General features: G+C 37.8%; 1 protein-coding gene across 1 annotated transcript; it reads right to left on the bottom strand.

The window, feature by feature from the left end:
- Positions 1-4,720: 4,720 nt before the first annotated feature.
- On the bottom strand, positions 4,721-6,635 carry LOC123695705. Its single transcript, XM_045641614.1, has 2 exons — positions 5,542-6,635; positions 4,721-5,058 (listed from the first exon to the last, which is right to left on the bottom strand). The coding sequence occupies exons 1-2, from the start codon at positions 6,611-6,613 to the stop codon at positions 4,721-4,723; spliced, it is 1,410 nt and encodes a 469-aa protein (XP_045497570.1). The 5' UTR covers positions 6,614-6,635.
- Between the last annotated feature and the right edge of the window lie 8,807 nt (positions 6,636-15,442).

Consider the following 15,442-nt stretch of genomic DNA (forward strand, 5'->3'; position numbering starts at 1 on the left):
AATAAAAGTCAAAGTTTGAAGTTGTTTTATTTTAAAATACAAACAGACGCTAAAATATTCAGCACCAATGGGAATTTAGTGTCAGGATTTCCAACACTGAAAACTATGAAATATCTAAGAGAGTTGTTTAAGTTGAGCAGACTCAAGTTATACAACTTTGTACGAAAACAATCAAGTTGCTAGCCTATTTATGCAATACTAGCTGTACCCCGCGGTGTCACCTGTATGGCTCCGCTCCTGTTGGTCATAGCATGATGATATAATATAATATATAGCCTTCCTCGATAAAAGGGCTAACTAATCAACGAAAGAATTTTTCAAATCGGACCAGTAGTTCCCGAGATCAGCGCGGTCAAACAAACAAACAAGAAGAAGAGTTCTTCAGCTTTATAATATTAGTATAGATGTAATATGATATTGATAAATTTTATTTATCGTATAAAGAAAATTTGTCGATAATGTCGATGTTATTTTAATTATTAAAATTTACACCATTGCGTTTGGCATTTCCGGATTGTGATCAATTTGTTTAATTGTTAAATTAAAACAAAGGAACTATTTATTCCGAAAAATTTTAATCAAATAAATACTCCTTTGGTATGAAAAGGATTTAAATGCTTTTCATCGCCAATTGAAGCTACATTTTCGTCTACTACTTAAATTCCTGAAAATACACATAATTAATACATTATAATATGCATTTTAATCTTTATATATAAACATGAAACCCGTTTCGCGTTGTCACGGCATCACACGTGAACGGGTGGACCGATTTCGATAATTTTTTTTTTATTATATTCCTTGAAGTACGAAGATGGTTCTTATGTAGAGAAAACGTAAATATGTACCACGGGCGAAGCCGGGGCGAACCAATAGTTAAATCATAAAATAAAATACAACACAGTTTATCAAACATCAACCGCCTAAACTAATTTAAAGACAATCATGAGCAAACTCAACGGTATACGTCATTACAACTACTTACAAAGCAGAATGTAAAGGTGATGTCACATCTTTCCACTTTGCTGCTGATGAGAACCGAACCCATTATAACGACGTCGATAAATCACGCTTCGCAGCTATTTAAACTGCTCTTTTGAAATCTATTCATAACGCAACACACGCGCCCGTCCTTCATCAAGCATCTAGTTGATAAGTTGCTAGCTATGCCATGCGGTTTCGTCCAAGTATTGTATAATTTTGATACATAAGCTACATCACTGCGAAGTGTTATCAAAATCTGCTGAGTATTATTTAAATGATGGATTCACTCCCAAGGAAACAGTACAGAATTTTGTGATATAGAGTATCCCAGTATATTTCAAACCCAGAGCCGCCAAAAATTAATAAGAGAACAAAATATATATTATATATTCTACGCATAAATTATGTAAATTGATTAAGTATATTTTTAAATTACATTGTGTGAACACTGGCTCCTGAAAAACAGTTTACAACTATATTAGGAGCCTGGGTCATTAAATTTTTGTAACATATAATGGTGCAAATAAATGATTTATTTATTTATTCGTATTATATTTCAAATTTCAGCTCGCCTCTTTAACAAACAGTAAACAATGTTGTCGTTGAAAAGATTGATACGCTATGTTTAAGCCCAAAATATTAACAAAAGCTTTACCTGAATTCATTAATCATGGAAACAACTAGGCCTGTGTTTTTAATTACTTTGGGATTAATGAAAGCCTAAAATAATTTATGGAACGGGTTATTTTAGCACCTATATACATATTGGTTTGCGTATTTTATGATGTCCAGTATGAATTATCTGTTTTCGGTAAACAATTTATGGTCGGAGTAATTAAGTTCTGTATTTGAGCAGCAACATTTAGGCTTCGTGTAAAATTCGTTGGAAAATACTGCTAGAGGCTAGTGTCAATAGAAACTGGTTATTAAGGCTGAAATTCAGTCAGGTTGCTAACGCATATTTATTCATATCTATGCCGTGCCCATATCGTAGATTTTCTCATTTCATGAAATGGCCGATTTAGTTTGGCCAGATCGTTAAATCTTCAACGTTTCACTATTTGGTCATCCACATTTGGCCAGATCGTCGATCTGGCCAAACGTGAATGGCCATTTCACGAAATGCGACCATTTTTGTTTCTTTTTTAAAAATCGATTCGCTTCTGGCATTTTTTATTAAAGTCTAACCTAACCTAACCTAACTGTTTTCTATTGAAAAAACCATTCGCTTCTGGTATTCGCCGGCGCTACCGCGGCACTAACATAAACAAGTTCTTAAAAAGTTCTGTTAGTATTGTTTATAATTAATATAGGATCATCTAGTATATCCGCTATATTCTATATACGCTATATACAAATGGCGGCCAAATATTCTACCTACAATATTTTTCATTTCTAGGTACTTCACTACTCTCACACTATGTATGCAATGAATAATAAATAAATAGATGCAATTTCCTCGAAGTTATTCAGCTACCACAGGAACAGTCAGAAAGTTCAATATTTAAGTAAAGAATTTACAATTTAGCACAAAAATTTAGCCTTTGTCGCATTCTAAACTACTCCTTTGTTGTTTTCACTTAACTTTATACATTCGTACTATTCAGGGATTAATATATTAAGTTAAAACATGTTATGTTTAGCTTAATCTCAGTGTGAACGTTCTTATTTCTTTTGTTTCATATTTCCCAGACACTGTCCAGCTTTAGCATTGTTTCTATAATCCTGTATTTAGGAGCTGAACTAAACGTGGGGACAATATAACGTTGGAAAAAAAATAAAAACGTCTAGTATATTTATATATTATACCTTTTAAGGAAAGTGTATTAATTGCATGGTACGTATATTGTTTTTAATACATCCGAATTCTATAAATACAATTTTAAATGGCGGCTTAAACGTTTTCTTTTAATAATTTTTTACTTAAAGATCGAAAAAAATTCGTAGGCTACTTTTGTTGAATACAACTTGCGTCTGATGAGAACAGTTAAGTGTTATTCATTCATTCAAATTCAACTGACAGATAGCTGAAAGCTAAAATTTTTATATTTCATGGTTAAAATTTAGCTTTATAACAAAATAAATAACTCTACCACAAATAAAGCACAGATAACCCAATCTAACTATAGAAAAACTGTATAAACTCCTCATACATATATCACATGCTAAATATATACCTTTGGGACTAAAATCAAATTCGATTATTCAAAACAGTAGAGAGTAATCAAGACGTATTGTTTATAACAAGGTTAACGCGACCCTATCACCTGCAAATATATTCTGATTATATATAACCGCATTAAAATTCATAACATGATAGTTATGATAAAAATAAACATAATAAACAATAACAATACACCAAAGCTAGTATAAGAATAAAGACAACTTATTGGAAGAAATTGTTAATCTTCTCTAAAACTATAGAGCCAAGGCTTATTGAAAAAAAGATCATCATCTCAATGAAAAATAGGTATCATAGAATTGATTGATAGATCAATAGTTTTCCCTAAGTGATAATCGTGTGCTGGTAGAACTAAGTAGAAGGGTACTAACTACGGTGAAACAGATATGAAGTGAGTCTATATCCCTGAAGAAGGACAGACTTAATATTTTATGGATTAACATTCGTCCTTGGATCAAATAACCCGTAATGGAATAAACAAAACACAGATAAATAAGTATCATATTATGTTTATACTAGGTTTCCGCCCGCGGCTTCGCCCGCGCAAATTAAAGAAAAACCCGCATAGTTCCCGTTCCCGTGGGATTTCCGGGATTGCGCCATTTTCCCGGGGTAAAAGTAGCATATGTCCTTCGTCGGGTATCAAAATACCTCCATACCAAATTTCATGAAAATTGGTTCAGTAGTTTAGGTGTGATTGAGTTACAACAGACAGACAGAGTTACTTTCGCATTTATAATATTAGTACCTGGTCGCGCCAATATAAAAAATATACGCAAATATATTCTCGATATAAAGTGGACTGTATTTAGATCAACGTGGTGTTAGCAAAGAGGGGAAAGACGGGAACACACGGCACATACCTCGTCGGAGGGAGTAGCGTCCAGAACACAAGCCGCGCCACGCGGTCAGGGTCCTCCAGCTCGCGGCGGGCAAGAACGGGTCCAGTCCAACACTCCACACAAACACACACGCGGCGGTGAGCGCGACCAAGGGCCGGGGCACGGGATACCCCGGTGGTGGTACAAAAGCACAATGCCTGATGATCTAGAGAGCCTCGTGGAAGCTCTCCGGCGGTGAGTCCCGATCCTCGCGAAAGATCGGAGAGAACTACTGGCTGTCGTTCGTGACATAGGTAGGTCACGTGACGAGCGCTAAATAGCGCGCGGTGATTGGTTGTGCTCGTATGTAGGGAAGGATGAAGGAATACACCACAAATAATAAACATTTAATTTCTACATTTACTATTTTAATTATATTGGCGTTACCATATCCACCCGCCCTAAATGGGTCACCATTTAAAACCAATCATAAGATACAGCGAAAAACTATGACTCTAGGATCGCATAATGCGCGCGGGTTAATAAAGTCCTAAGAGCCACGGCGGTAATATAAATAGCAAATTCTATGGCTCCAGGAGCGCATAATGCGAGCGGGATAATAAAAAATCCTAAAAGTCACGGCGGAAAATATAACTAAGAAATTATATCGAAAGCGGTGCAAAAACTTAAAATTAAACTTAACTAACTGCGGTAATATATTAATGCGATATAACTATTGTCTTGGAAGCGGACATAAACGAACGACCGGGCGAAGGTAAGCTCCCTTGGCGGTTCTAACTGTACAAACGCGCCCGACGTCGTCCTTTGAAGGATGTACTTTCTCTACGACGGCTAAAGCCCAGGTTAGGGGCGGTGCATTATCATTTATCACAACCACGACCGTTCCAGGAGTAATAGGTGTGGAAGGCGTATTCCATTTCTGCCTAACCTGCAGACCGTGTAAGTATTCCAATCTCCAACGTTTCCAAAACGACTGGACTAACTTGTCCAGTAGCGAATGCCTATCAAGCAAACTGACGTGATCAGATTTGACTTGCGGCGCGGGTAATGCTAATAAGAGCGCGGTAATTAAAATAACACGAAACAAATGCGTTATAATATTCATATATTTAATATGATAATAATCAATGATCATGATAATTATGTGATCATTGCGCGGTAATATCACTGGATGCTTATGTGCATATTCCAGGGCGGTATCGCTTAGACGTCCGATGAGGATTAGTCTGTTGCGAATAAAAGGCCTCAAGCGGTTGAAGGCCTGCGAATAAAATGTATAATAGAGTATATTAGAATACTCCTCTGCAAAATATTTATTTTGCAGGGCGGGAGTAATTTTATTTACAGCGAAATTAGGTTCCTCTACGGTCATCATAACACCGCGGCGGGATAATAATATAAGGAACCTATAAATATAAAATACACGACGCGACGAGACGCGAAGGGCGGTATCGTATAAAGCGCAATGCTTTATAGGCGGGCACACAGTGTGCGTTAATAATTTTCGTTCGGGAATGTCTGCAATAGACTCACCATCAAGACTCCTAAGAGGCCAATCAGATGGGTCCGAACGAGCCCACTGGGGTCCTTGGAACCACAGAGGGTGCGAGACGAGATTTTGTGGCATAATGCCACGCGAAAGAACATCAGCGGGATTTTCAATACCAGAAACATGGTAGAAATTATCTGATGGGATGTTATACGCGACTGTGGGAGCAACGAAGCCCATCATGTCCCACAGACGGGCGGTAATTGACAAGATGGAGCGCTTGATGCACGTCACATCGGCGGGTGCAGTAATTTTAAAATAAAAACAATCATCAACAGTAGACCAATGCAGACCAAGTAATTTATGTTGCACGGTCTTATCAAACTCCACCGCGGAGGGTAAAAGTTTGTGCGAAGCGGGAAGATTATCTAACACATTTCTACTATTACTATTCCATTTAACTAGATCCCACTGAGCTCCCTTAAACAAATCGATGAGCTGCTGCGACGCGGAAACTGCTTCACATTCCGTGGGAATAGAGAAGGCGATATCATCCATATACAACGAGGAAGACGCAATGCTACTCGCGAGCGGATATTTCGCGCCGTCATCTTCTACGAGCTGTCTTACCGTGCGCAGTGCATGATAAGGACTAGACTTGATGCCGAAGCAAACTCGATTAAATTGATAAAGAAGTAGCGGATCCTGCGGGCTGAAACGATATAAAAAACATTGAAAACGACGATCAAACTCACGCATGAAAATCTGCAGGAATTGTTGGCGGCAATCGGCGGTCATGGCAATCGCGTGGAGACGAAAACCTAAAATTATTGTAAACAAATTGCCTTGTAAATTCGGCCCAACATGCAGAAGGTCATTCAACGAACGCTGGCTTCCAGAAGTTGGCATGCTAGCATCTAAAACCATGCGCAGCTTAGTCGACGATTTATCCTCGCGCAGAACAGCGTGATGCGGTATAATATAAATAGGTGTAGGGTCACGCGGATCATACGGAGGCGCGGGTGAAATATAATTCTTCGTTAGATAATCTTTTATGACGTCATCATATGCCAACCTTAATTTAGGTGAAGCCTGTAGCTTTCTTTCAAGACACATGAAACGTTTGCGAGCATTATTAAATGAGTCACCGAGAGTTTAGAAATCATCCTTAAATGGAAGCGAAACGATATATCTGCCACTCACGGGGTCGCGGGTTGTAGTTAATTTATAATATTCTTCACATTCAACATCATCGGGGTGTTGAACGGGCGGTGCGGTAGGAAGCTCCTCGAGCTCCCAGAAACGCCTGACTAATGAGTCAATAGCGGCGGTCTCTTGAACGTGACAACACGTCAAGGGCGGTTTATGTATGTTAGGTATGGTGGGTACTGAACCCATTATTACATAGCCTAACACCGTGCGCAATGCAGCGGGCGCCGACGAGTCACGAGATGCATGAACTACGTCGGGGAGAAGCAGATGAGGGAACAGAGAAGCACCGATTAATAAATCGATTTTATTTGGCGTACCAAAACTCTCATCTGCGAGCGGTAAATGCGAAATATGCGATAAGACAGAAGTGTCTATAACAGCGGTAGGTAATAAATCCGTAACATGATCAACAACTAGCGGTGAAATATTAAAAGATATGTTGTTGTCAAGACGCGAATAAAATTTTATATTTACGGAATTACTATTTATAATTTTTTCTGAACCACCGAACCCCTTAATAATAGTACGTTCGGTTTTCTGCGGTTTAATACCTAAGCGTTCACAACATTCATTCGTAATGAAGTGACTTTGCGAAGCGGAATCTAAAAGCGCGCGAATAATAAGCCGTTCACCTTTACAATTATAAGCTACGACTTCAGCGGTTGATAATAAAATAGTACATTGTTTATTCGCGGGCGCGTTGCATTGAAATGCGTTATCAGTATCAGCTGTATAGCTAGCGGTAAATAGCGCTACGTCAGAGCGGACGCACTCGCCCGACGACGGCGGCGACGGCGCAGGCAACGGCGGTGTGCTGCGCGGCGGGGGATGAGACGCAGGCGCGGGTATAGAAGATTCGCGTTTCAAATGTAACATCGTATGATGTTTTAATTTACAAATGCGACAATTAGAATACGACGAGCAACTAGAAACTCGATGTTTTATACTGAGACAATTTATACACGCGTTTCTATCCTTTACGTATTTCAAACGTTCCTGCGGACTCATTTTATGAAAACTCGAACATTTAAATAAATGTTGATGCGTAATATTTTTACAAAGACAATTACTATAAGCGGAATCAGCGGTTGTTACGTAAGACTGATACGTCTTAGGCGGTGCGGAAGAAGTATTATTTGAACTGCGGTTATAATTATTATTCTTTCGAGGCGGTTTATTTATTCCCGAATTTGTGGAAGGATGAATGCGTTCTAATACCTTCGCACGAGTTTGAATAAATTGAACTAAGTTATCAAAAGTAGGCATTTCACTACCAAACTCAGTCTCGAAAGCGCGAACGGTATCTGAGTCTAACTTCTTCAGCGCGATATGAACAATCATTAAATCTGTAATATTATCTAACTTTATATTTTGTAAGGCGCGCACTGCGCTAATAAAGTTATCTGTAAATAAATCAAAGTTTGTTGCGGACGCACAATGCAATGGTTTAAAATCAAACATTTGATTTAAATACGCGGAAACTAACATACGTTTATCATCATATTTATCTTTTAAAGTTTGTAAAATTAAATTATAATTTTCAGCGGAGGGGGTTATACCAGCTATAACAGTTGTGGCCTTCCCCGTTAATTTACCTAGTAAATAATATAAGCGCTCGGCATCTGTAAGGCCGGGATTGTTATGAACAATTGATTCAAAATTCGAAAGAAACAGCGGAAATGAGCGAATATCACCCGAAAATGGTACTAATTCAATAGGCGGTAATTTAGGCCTATTTTTATGCAAATTATTAATATCTCCATGTGACGGACATGGTTGCGAATATTGAGATTTAATTCTTATAACTCTGCTATATAAAGACTCGAATGCAACGAGACTTTTATAATCAGGTTTCGCGGTAGGTGTTAACGATAATAAGCGAGTATTGTATTCGTCTAAACATTTTTCAAATCTTTCACGTAGTGATTCTATCTGCGCGGACTCGTCAAGGAAACTTTCCATAAGCGAGGCGTTGTTATGAACGTTTAAAGACAAATCATACATTTGTTGCACCATTTCGAATATAACTTCGCGTTTAGCTAATAACATGGATAACTGCGAATCATTTATATCTTCCGAATCATTAACATCCGAAGCGTCACTATCATGTAACTTAGTCATTTTCTTAGGCGGCATTTTTAATAACAAAAGTAAATATTCAAACAGAGAATGTTACAATAAAAGTTACAATAACAAGTAATACGACCAAATAAAGTAGGTCAGTGACGCAAGCGTAATAAGAACAGAGTATGCACTATGCAATTACAATATGGTCGGATTATAACAGCGGATCGCGGAATGTAGGTACTCAATAAATTTCGAGTGCGGGTAGACCGTAGATAAATATGATGTAATATGTTCGATTTATAATGATTTTAGCGTTATAACTGCGGATAAACGATATGAATATAGTTTTAATTAACTATTTTAATAATAATATACGCGTAACTTAATGTCACGGGCGGAATAAAATATATTTTAAGCGGAAAATAATAGATGACGCAATGTCGATCTATGCGGTTATAGTTATTTCACAATGAATGTACTATTAAATCACTTATTAGGGCCTACAATGAGTATCCTAATAAGGGCGGGTTTAAAATATATTTTATATGAATAGTAGAAGACGCATTGTCGTTCTACGCGGTAAATTAAATAGTATTTCGCATTGAAGATACTACTAATACGCTTATTAGGGCCTACACAATGAGTATCCTAATAAGGGCGGTGGAATCATCAGGTTATGTACGATTCGTAAGGACTAACAATGGTTACTATCCGGGTCGAAGGTACCAATCAATGGTTACTATCCGGATCGAAGGTACCAATCAATGGTCGCGCCAATATAAAAAATATACGTAAATATATTCTCGATATAAAAGTGGACTGTATTTAGATCAACGTGGTGTTAGCAAAGAGGGGAAAGACGGGAACACACGGCACATACCTCGTCGGAGGGAGTAGCGTCCAGAACACACGCCGCGCCACGCGGTCAGGGTCCTCCAGCTCGCGGCGGGCAAGAACGGGTCCAGTCCAACACTCCACACAAACACACACGCGGCGGTGAGCGCGACCAAGGGGCCGGGGCACGGGATACCCCGGTGGTGTTACAAAAGCACAATGCCTGATGATCTAGAGAGCCTCGTGGAAGCTCTCCGGCGGTGAGTCCCGATCCTCGCGAAAGATCGGAGAGAACTACTGGCTGTCGTTCGTGACATAGGTAGGTCACGTGACGAGCGCTAAATAGCGCGCGGTGATTGGTTGTGCTCGTATGTAGGGAAGGATGAAGGAATACACCACAAATAATAAACATTTAATTTCTACATTTACTATTTTAATTATATTGGCGTTACCAGTACCTAATACCTATGGATTATGAAGTTAAGCTGCTCATCTAATATTAGGCTAATATTATAAAGCTGAAGAGTTTGTTTGCTTGAACGCGATAATCTCAGGAACTACTGGTCCGATTTGAAAAATTCTTTCGGTGTTAGATAGCCCATTTATCGAGGAAAGCTATATATATTTCATCACGCTAAGACCAACAGGAGTGAAGCCATGCGGGTGAAACCGCGGAGCACAGCTAGTTTAATATATTTTTAATATGTAATAATTCAACTATCTTAAATACAGATATAGATTACTTTTACCATGAGAGTGAACACGACTGAGCTATAATTGTATAAAACATTATAAACAGAAATAAATACAGCTATGAAAAACAACATATTATTTAATAAGGGTGTGATATATACCCTGTCCACGGCAGACTCGTCAAGCTTATATTAGGTGTTTTTGAAATTGTTTTTGCGTCGTTCACGCACGAGTACTCACATGTGTTTATTAGGAAAACATTATTACTTTGTTGTGTTTACACTTGACCGCTTACTTTACTAGATTAAATATGGAAAAGGCTTGTTTTTATACATTAAAATATACGTTTTCTGTTTTGGAATGTTCTTCATTCATTGATTATAAGAAAATATCTGATCTGTGAATGTATTCTTCATTATCTAATATATAGATATTATATAGGCGAAAGTTTGTAAGTATGGATGTATGGATGTATGGATGTTTGTTACTCTTTCACGTAAAAATTACTGAACCGATTACAATGAAATTTAGCACACATATAGAGGGTAACTTGGATTAACACATAGGATAGTTTTTATCCCGGAAATCCCACGGGAACGGGAACTATGCGGGTTTTCCTTTGCAAACGCGGGCGAAGCCGCGGGCGGGAATCTAGTTGTTATATAACATGACAAAAGTCTGCGCGCTGCATGAAGAAAAATAAAACTACTATTATAAACAAATATAATACAATATAACTCGATTATGAATCGCGAAAATACCGAAAAATTAAATGTTAACATCGATTTGAAAAGCAATTTCTATAGAGAAGAACCGGTAAGAAACTACAGTACTACTTTTACAATCAAGAAAATGATTCATAAAAGCAAACAGCTTCTAATTGCTAGATTAGAAATTCACTAAACAAAAGAACGTATTACAAATATTAAATAGACAAACGATTTAATTTATATTTCTGCCAAACATGAGTCTTTTACCTATACAAATTATTTTATTCTTCACTGATTTTCAATATTATCAATTTTTCCATTGCCTTATTTTATATTGGATCTTCACCAGAAAATTGAAGCAACAATTTTTGTTTCACCGCAACTCCATTAATAAGCAATTTTTATTGAATTAATCAATGTAATGGATACGGACCGGGGCAGAACAAGAAAATGTTCAGTATTCAGGAAAAGGAATGATATAAATTATAATGTATTGTTAGACAAAAACTAAGACAGCGCCAATAGAAGGGATGACAGGTGGTGGCGGATTTGCAAATAAAAGCGCTGGCGCGCTCATTCGCGGCACCATTCGTCGCGAGTCAATTGACAGACTACAACTCTGCCCGTTTGTGGAGTCAACTGCCATGTTATTGTCCTTTGCATTATATAAGTTTTTTTTATTACAATTAAGTAAAATTAAGTAAATTAGTGAAAGTGAGTTTTAAAAATTAGTGTGAAATTATTTCATTATATTTTGTAAATTTTGTAAATGTTAAGTTAAATTAACGAGTTTTGATTATATTTGTTACCTACGTTGTGTTTTTTTTTTTCATTCCCACTTCTGTTCCTAAATTCAGAAGTGGGATAGTGATTCTCACGCGTCCTTAACCGTTTGCTTTCTGAAAATGGCAGTTTGACTCTTCAAACGAATTAGTTCATAACACTTTTAAAATTACCCTCAATAATACTTAATCTCTAAACCTTTTATTCTGTTTCGTTTAAGTGAAACTAAAATAGTAGTTGTGTGGCTAAGTATATAACGCAAAATTTTGGTGAGTATATTCCAATCATTTGCTATCTAAGGAGAAGCGAGGTTCTTATCAATTTATAGCTTAAAGCAGCTTTGGTATAATTGAAGTATTTATTTAAACCACTTGTGATTTGTGTTTGGTTAAAAAAAAAATTACAGCATATGATTTAATTACGCTTATTTCATCTTTGTACAGTACGATACGTATTTTTTTAATGTACCCGCAACTTTGTTTTTTTTTATTAATACGTTAACGAAATATTAAGTTAGTGTTTTTTTTTTCCTTCATATTTAACTTTTATCGATTCCTTATATCGACATTTTCCTCCATTGTAAAAAAAAAAAAGAAATATTTACGTACGAGATGCCTAATAATAAGCACAAAGACCGAAGCCGTTCTAGGAATCGTAGTGCTACACCCCCTATACGCAGCCGACGACGATATAGTCCTTTCAACGATGCATTAACACAACAAATGCAACAAATTTCAGATAGACTAAAGTCGTTAGAAGAACGTCACTCTTCTCCGTCACGACGAGGATCCAACACTGGCGGTGTGACAACAACGCCGCCGAGGTCACGGATCGTCGTCGAGGCCGTCGCTGTGCATCCGGAGCCTGCGGCGCACTCAGGGTCGGCGGTCCCTTCATCACCGGGACATTCCGGGAGCGCCACAATCGGCTGCGATCGTAACGCTACTAATCGTATTGTTGATGCTATACGTTCAATCAATACGACGGTGAGGTTGAACCAATCTTATTACATTTCAAATTTTGATCCGAGTATAAACGATATAGAAACCTGGTGTGAGGAGGTCGATTGCGCTAAGGTTATAAATCAATGGAATGATAATGAGTGTCTATCTCGTATAGGTAATTGTTTAAAGGGGGATGCTAGGACATGGCTCAATGAATGGGTAACACAAGACCGTAGTTGGAGCAATTTTAAAAAAGAATTTAAACCTTTGTGTCCTAAGAAACCTGATATCGCGAATATTTTATATGACGTCATGAGTACCAATTCTGATAAATACCCAACGTATGCAGACTATGCTCGTCGTTCCCTTCTAAAGTTGCGTGTTGTTAGGGGGTTAAGTGACGAACTTATATCTGCAATAATAATACGAGGGATAACGGATCCGCAAATTCGTGCTGCAGCTATTAATGCAAAGCTAACGACAAAGGAATTAGTTGAATTCTTTTCAATTTACGTTAAATCCAATTCCTCCTCAAACAGACATTTTGAGCACAGGTCGCGCTATGATCGTTCTTTAAAATCTGAACGTGTAGTTAATAATCGTAAACGACGATTTAACGAACAGAAATGTTTCTTGTGCGGTCAACATGGTCATACACAATCAAATTGTTCTAAAAAAGCTAAATCGATTCTTTCTAATCAAATTAATGACCATAAATATTTTTCTATTAATAATTCGAATAAATCTGTATTGTGTGATTTCTGCAAAAAGCCCGGCCATAAAGCTGAGGCGTGTTTTGCAAAATTAAAGTCTGGTGGCGCGTAATACAAACAATGTTAATTTTTACGAAGAAAACCCGGATAGTAAGAATAAAGATTGTTGTAGCTGTCATCCAGGGAATCCCAGTCGATGTCTTAATCGATAGCGGCTCTAGTATATCATTAATTTCCTTACGTTATTAAAGCATTTGAAATGTGCGCGAAAGCCTGCATTTAGGATCTTGCGTGGTATTGGTGGGCAGGAAATTGAATAGACTTATTTTGTCACTTTACCAATAGTTTAATGAAATTACTTTAGAAGTAGATTTACACGTAGTTAGTTCAAAATTGATGAATACACCAATCATCATTGGTACCGATATATTAAATCTTGAAGCCCTAGTTTACGTCGACGATGTCCTCATTATGAGCGATACGGTTGAGGAGGGTTTGTCGATTTTACGTAGAGTTCTTAAAACTCTTACGAGCGCGGGGTTTTCCATAAATTTAAAGAAATGCTCTTTTCTATCTGCTAAAATCAAATATTTGGGACGTACGATTAGTCAGGGTCAGGTACGACCGAGTGGTCAAAAGGTTAAAGCTTTGGTCGAAGCACCGATTTCAAAGACCGTTAAACAAAACGGACAGTTCCTTGGCTTAGTAAGTTATTTTCGACGTTACATAGCTGGCTTTGCTTTAAAGACTGTGTCTATTACGAAGTTGACGAAAAAAGGGGTACCTTTCATTTGGGGTAGTGAACAAGAAGAAGCACGCCAAGTAATTATTTCTCATCTTACCAGTGAACCTGTGTTAGCTATTTATGATCCGGCTTTACCTATTGAAGTTCACACAGATGCCAGCTGTATGGGATATGGCGCAGTGCTTCTTCAGGTTCATGAAAAGGGGCATAAGCGGGTGGTGAATTACTTCAGTAAACGAACACAAGCTGGAAACTTTAGCCGTTGTAAAGGCCTTGCAAAATTATAGACACTATCTTGTTGGTGTTCATTTTACGGTCGTAACTGAATGTTATGCACTCAAGTCAATCCAACAAAAGGATTTGTTACCACGCGCAGCCAGATGGTGGATATATTTGCAATATTTCAATTTCACACTAGAATACAGTAAGGGTACGTATATGTCACACGCTGACTACTTGAGTCGAAACCATGTACATTGTACGCCTTTTGAAGTTATTCACGCAGATATGTTAGGCCCACTGCCTCAATCTAATGGGTTTAATAAATGTTTTAATATTTGTTGACGCTTTTTTCAAATGCTGTCTTTTTTATCCTATGTTTGGTCAAGATTCCACTGAATTAAAAATATTTTTTATAATGTTATCTCTTTGTTTGGGACCCCTAAATTATTTGTGGCAGATCGGGGTCGAATGTTTGAGAGTTTCGAAATAACAAAACTTTTTACATACTTGGGCATTGACATGCATCTCCTAACACCAGAGATGCATAATTCAAACGGGCAGGTTGAACGTTATTGTCGAACCTTACTCAACATGGTTCATATAGAATGTAATCACCGACAAAATGATTGGTCTGATGTCATATGGCGACTACAGCTGGTTCTGAACATCACAAAACAGAAAACTACAAGCTTTTCACCTCTGAATCTATTGGAGGGTATTGAAACTGCGACACCTGTTTGACGTAACCTCATTCGTGACATCGCACTAGAAGGCTCTCGTCCCAATCGCGACGCATTACGAGAAATGCGTAGACAACGTGTTTCTGAGCGCTTAAAAAATAATCAACGTCGGCAAGACGAAACTGTAAATGCTAGCCGAAAGGCACCACGGTTATTTGAAATTAATTCTTTGGTTTTTGTTATAAAACAGGCTCAAGCAACTGGCAAACTCGACTCGGGTATGCGCGGTCCATATCGCGTGGTCAAAGCGCTTCCCCACGGTCGATACGAGCTGCAGTTACT

This window comes from Colias croceus, chromosome 11 (assembly GCF_905220415.1).
Source record: "Colias croceus chromosome 11, ilColCroc2.1".
NCBI classification, from domain to species: Eukaryota; Metazoa; Arthropoda; class Insecta; order Lepidoptera; family Pieridae; genus Colias; species Colias croceus.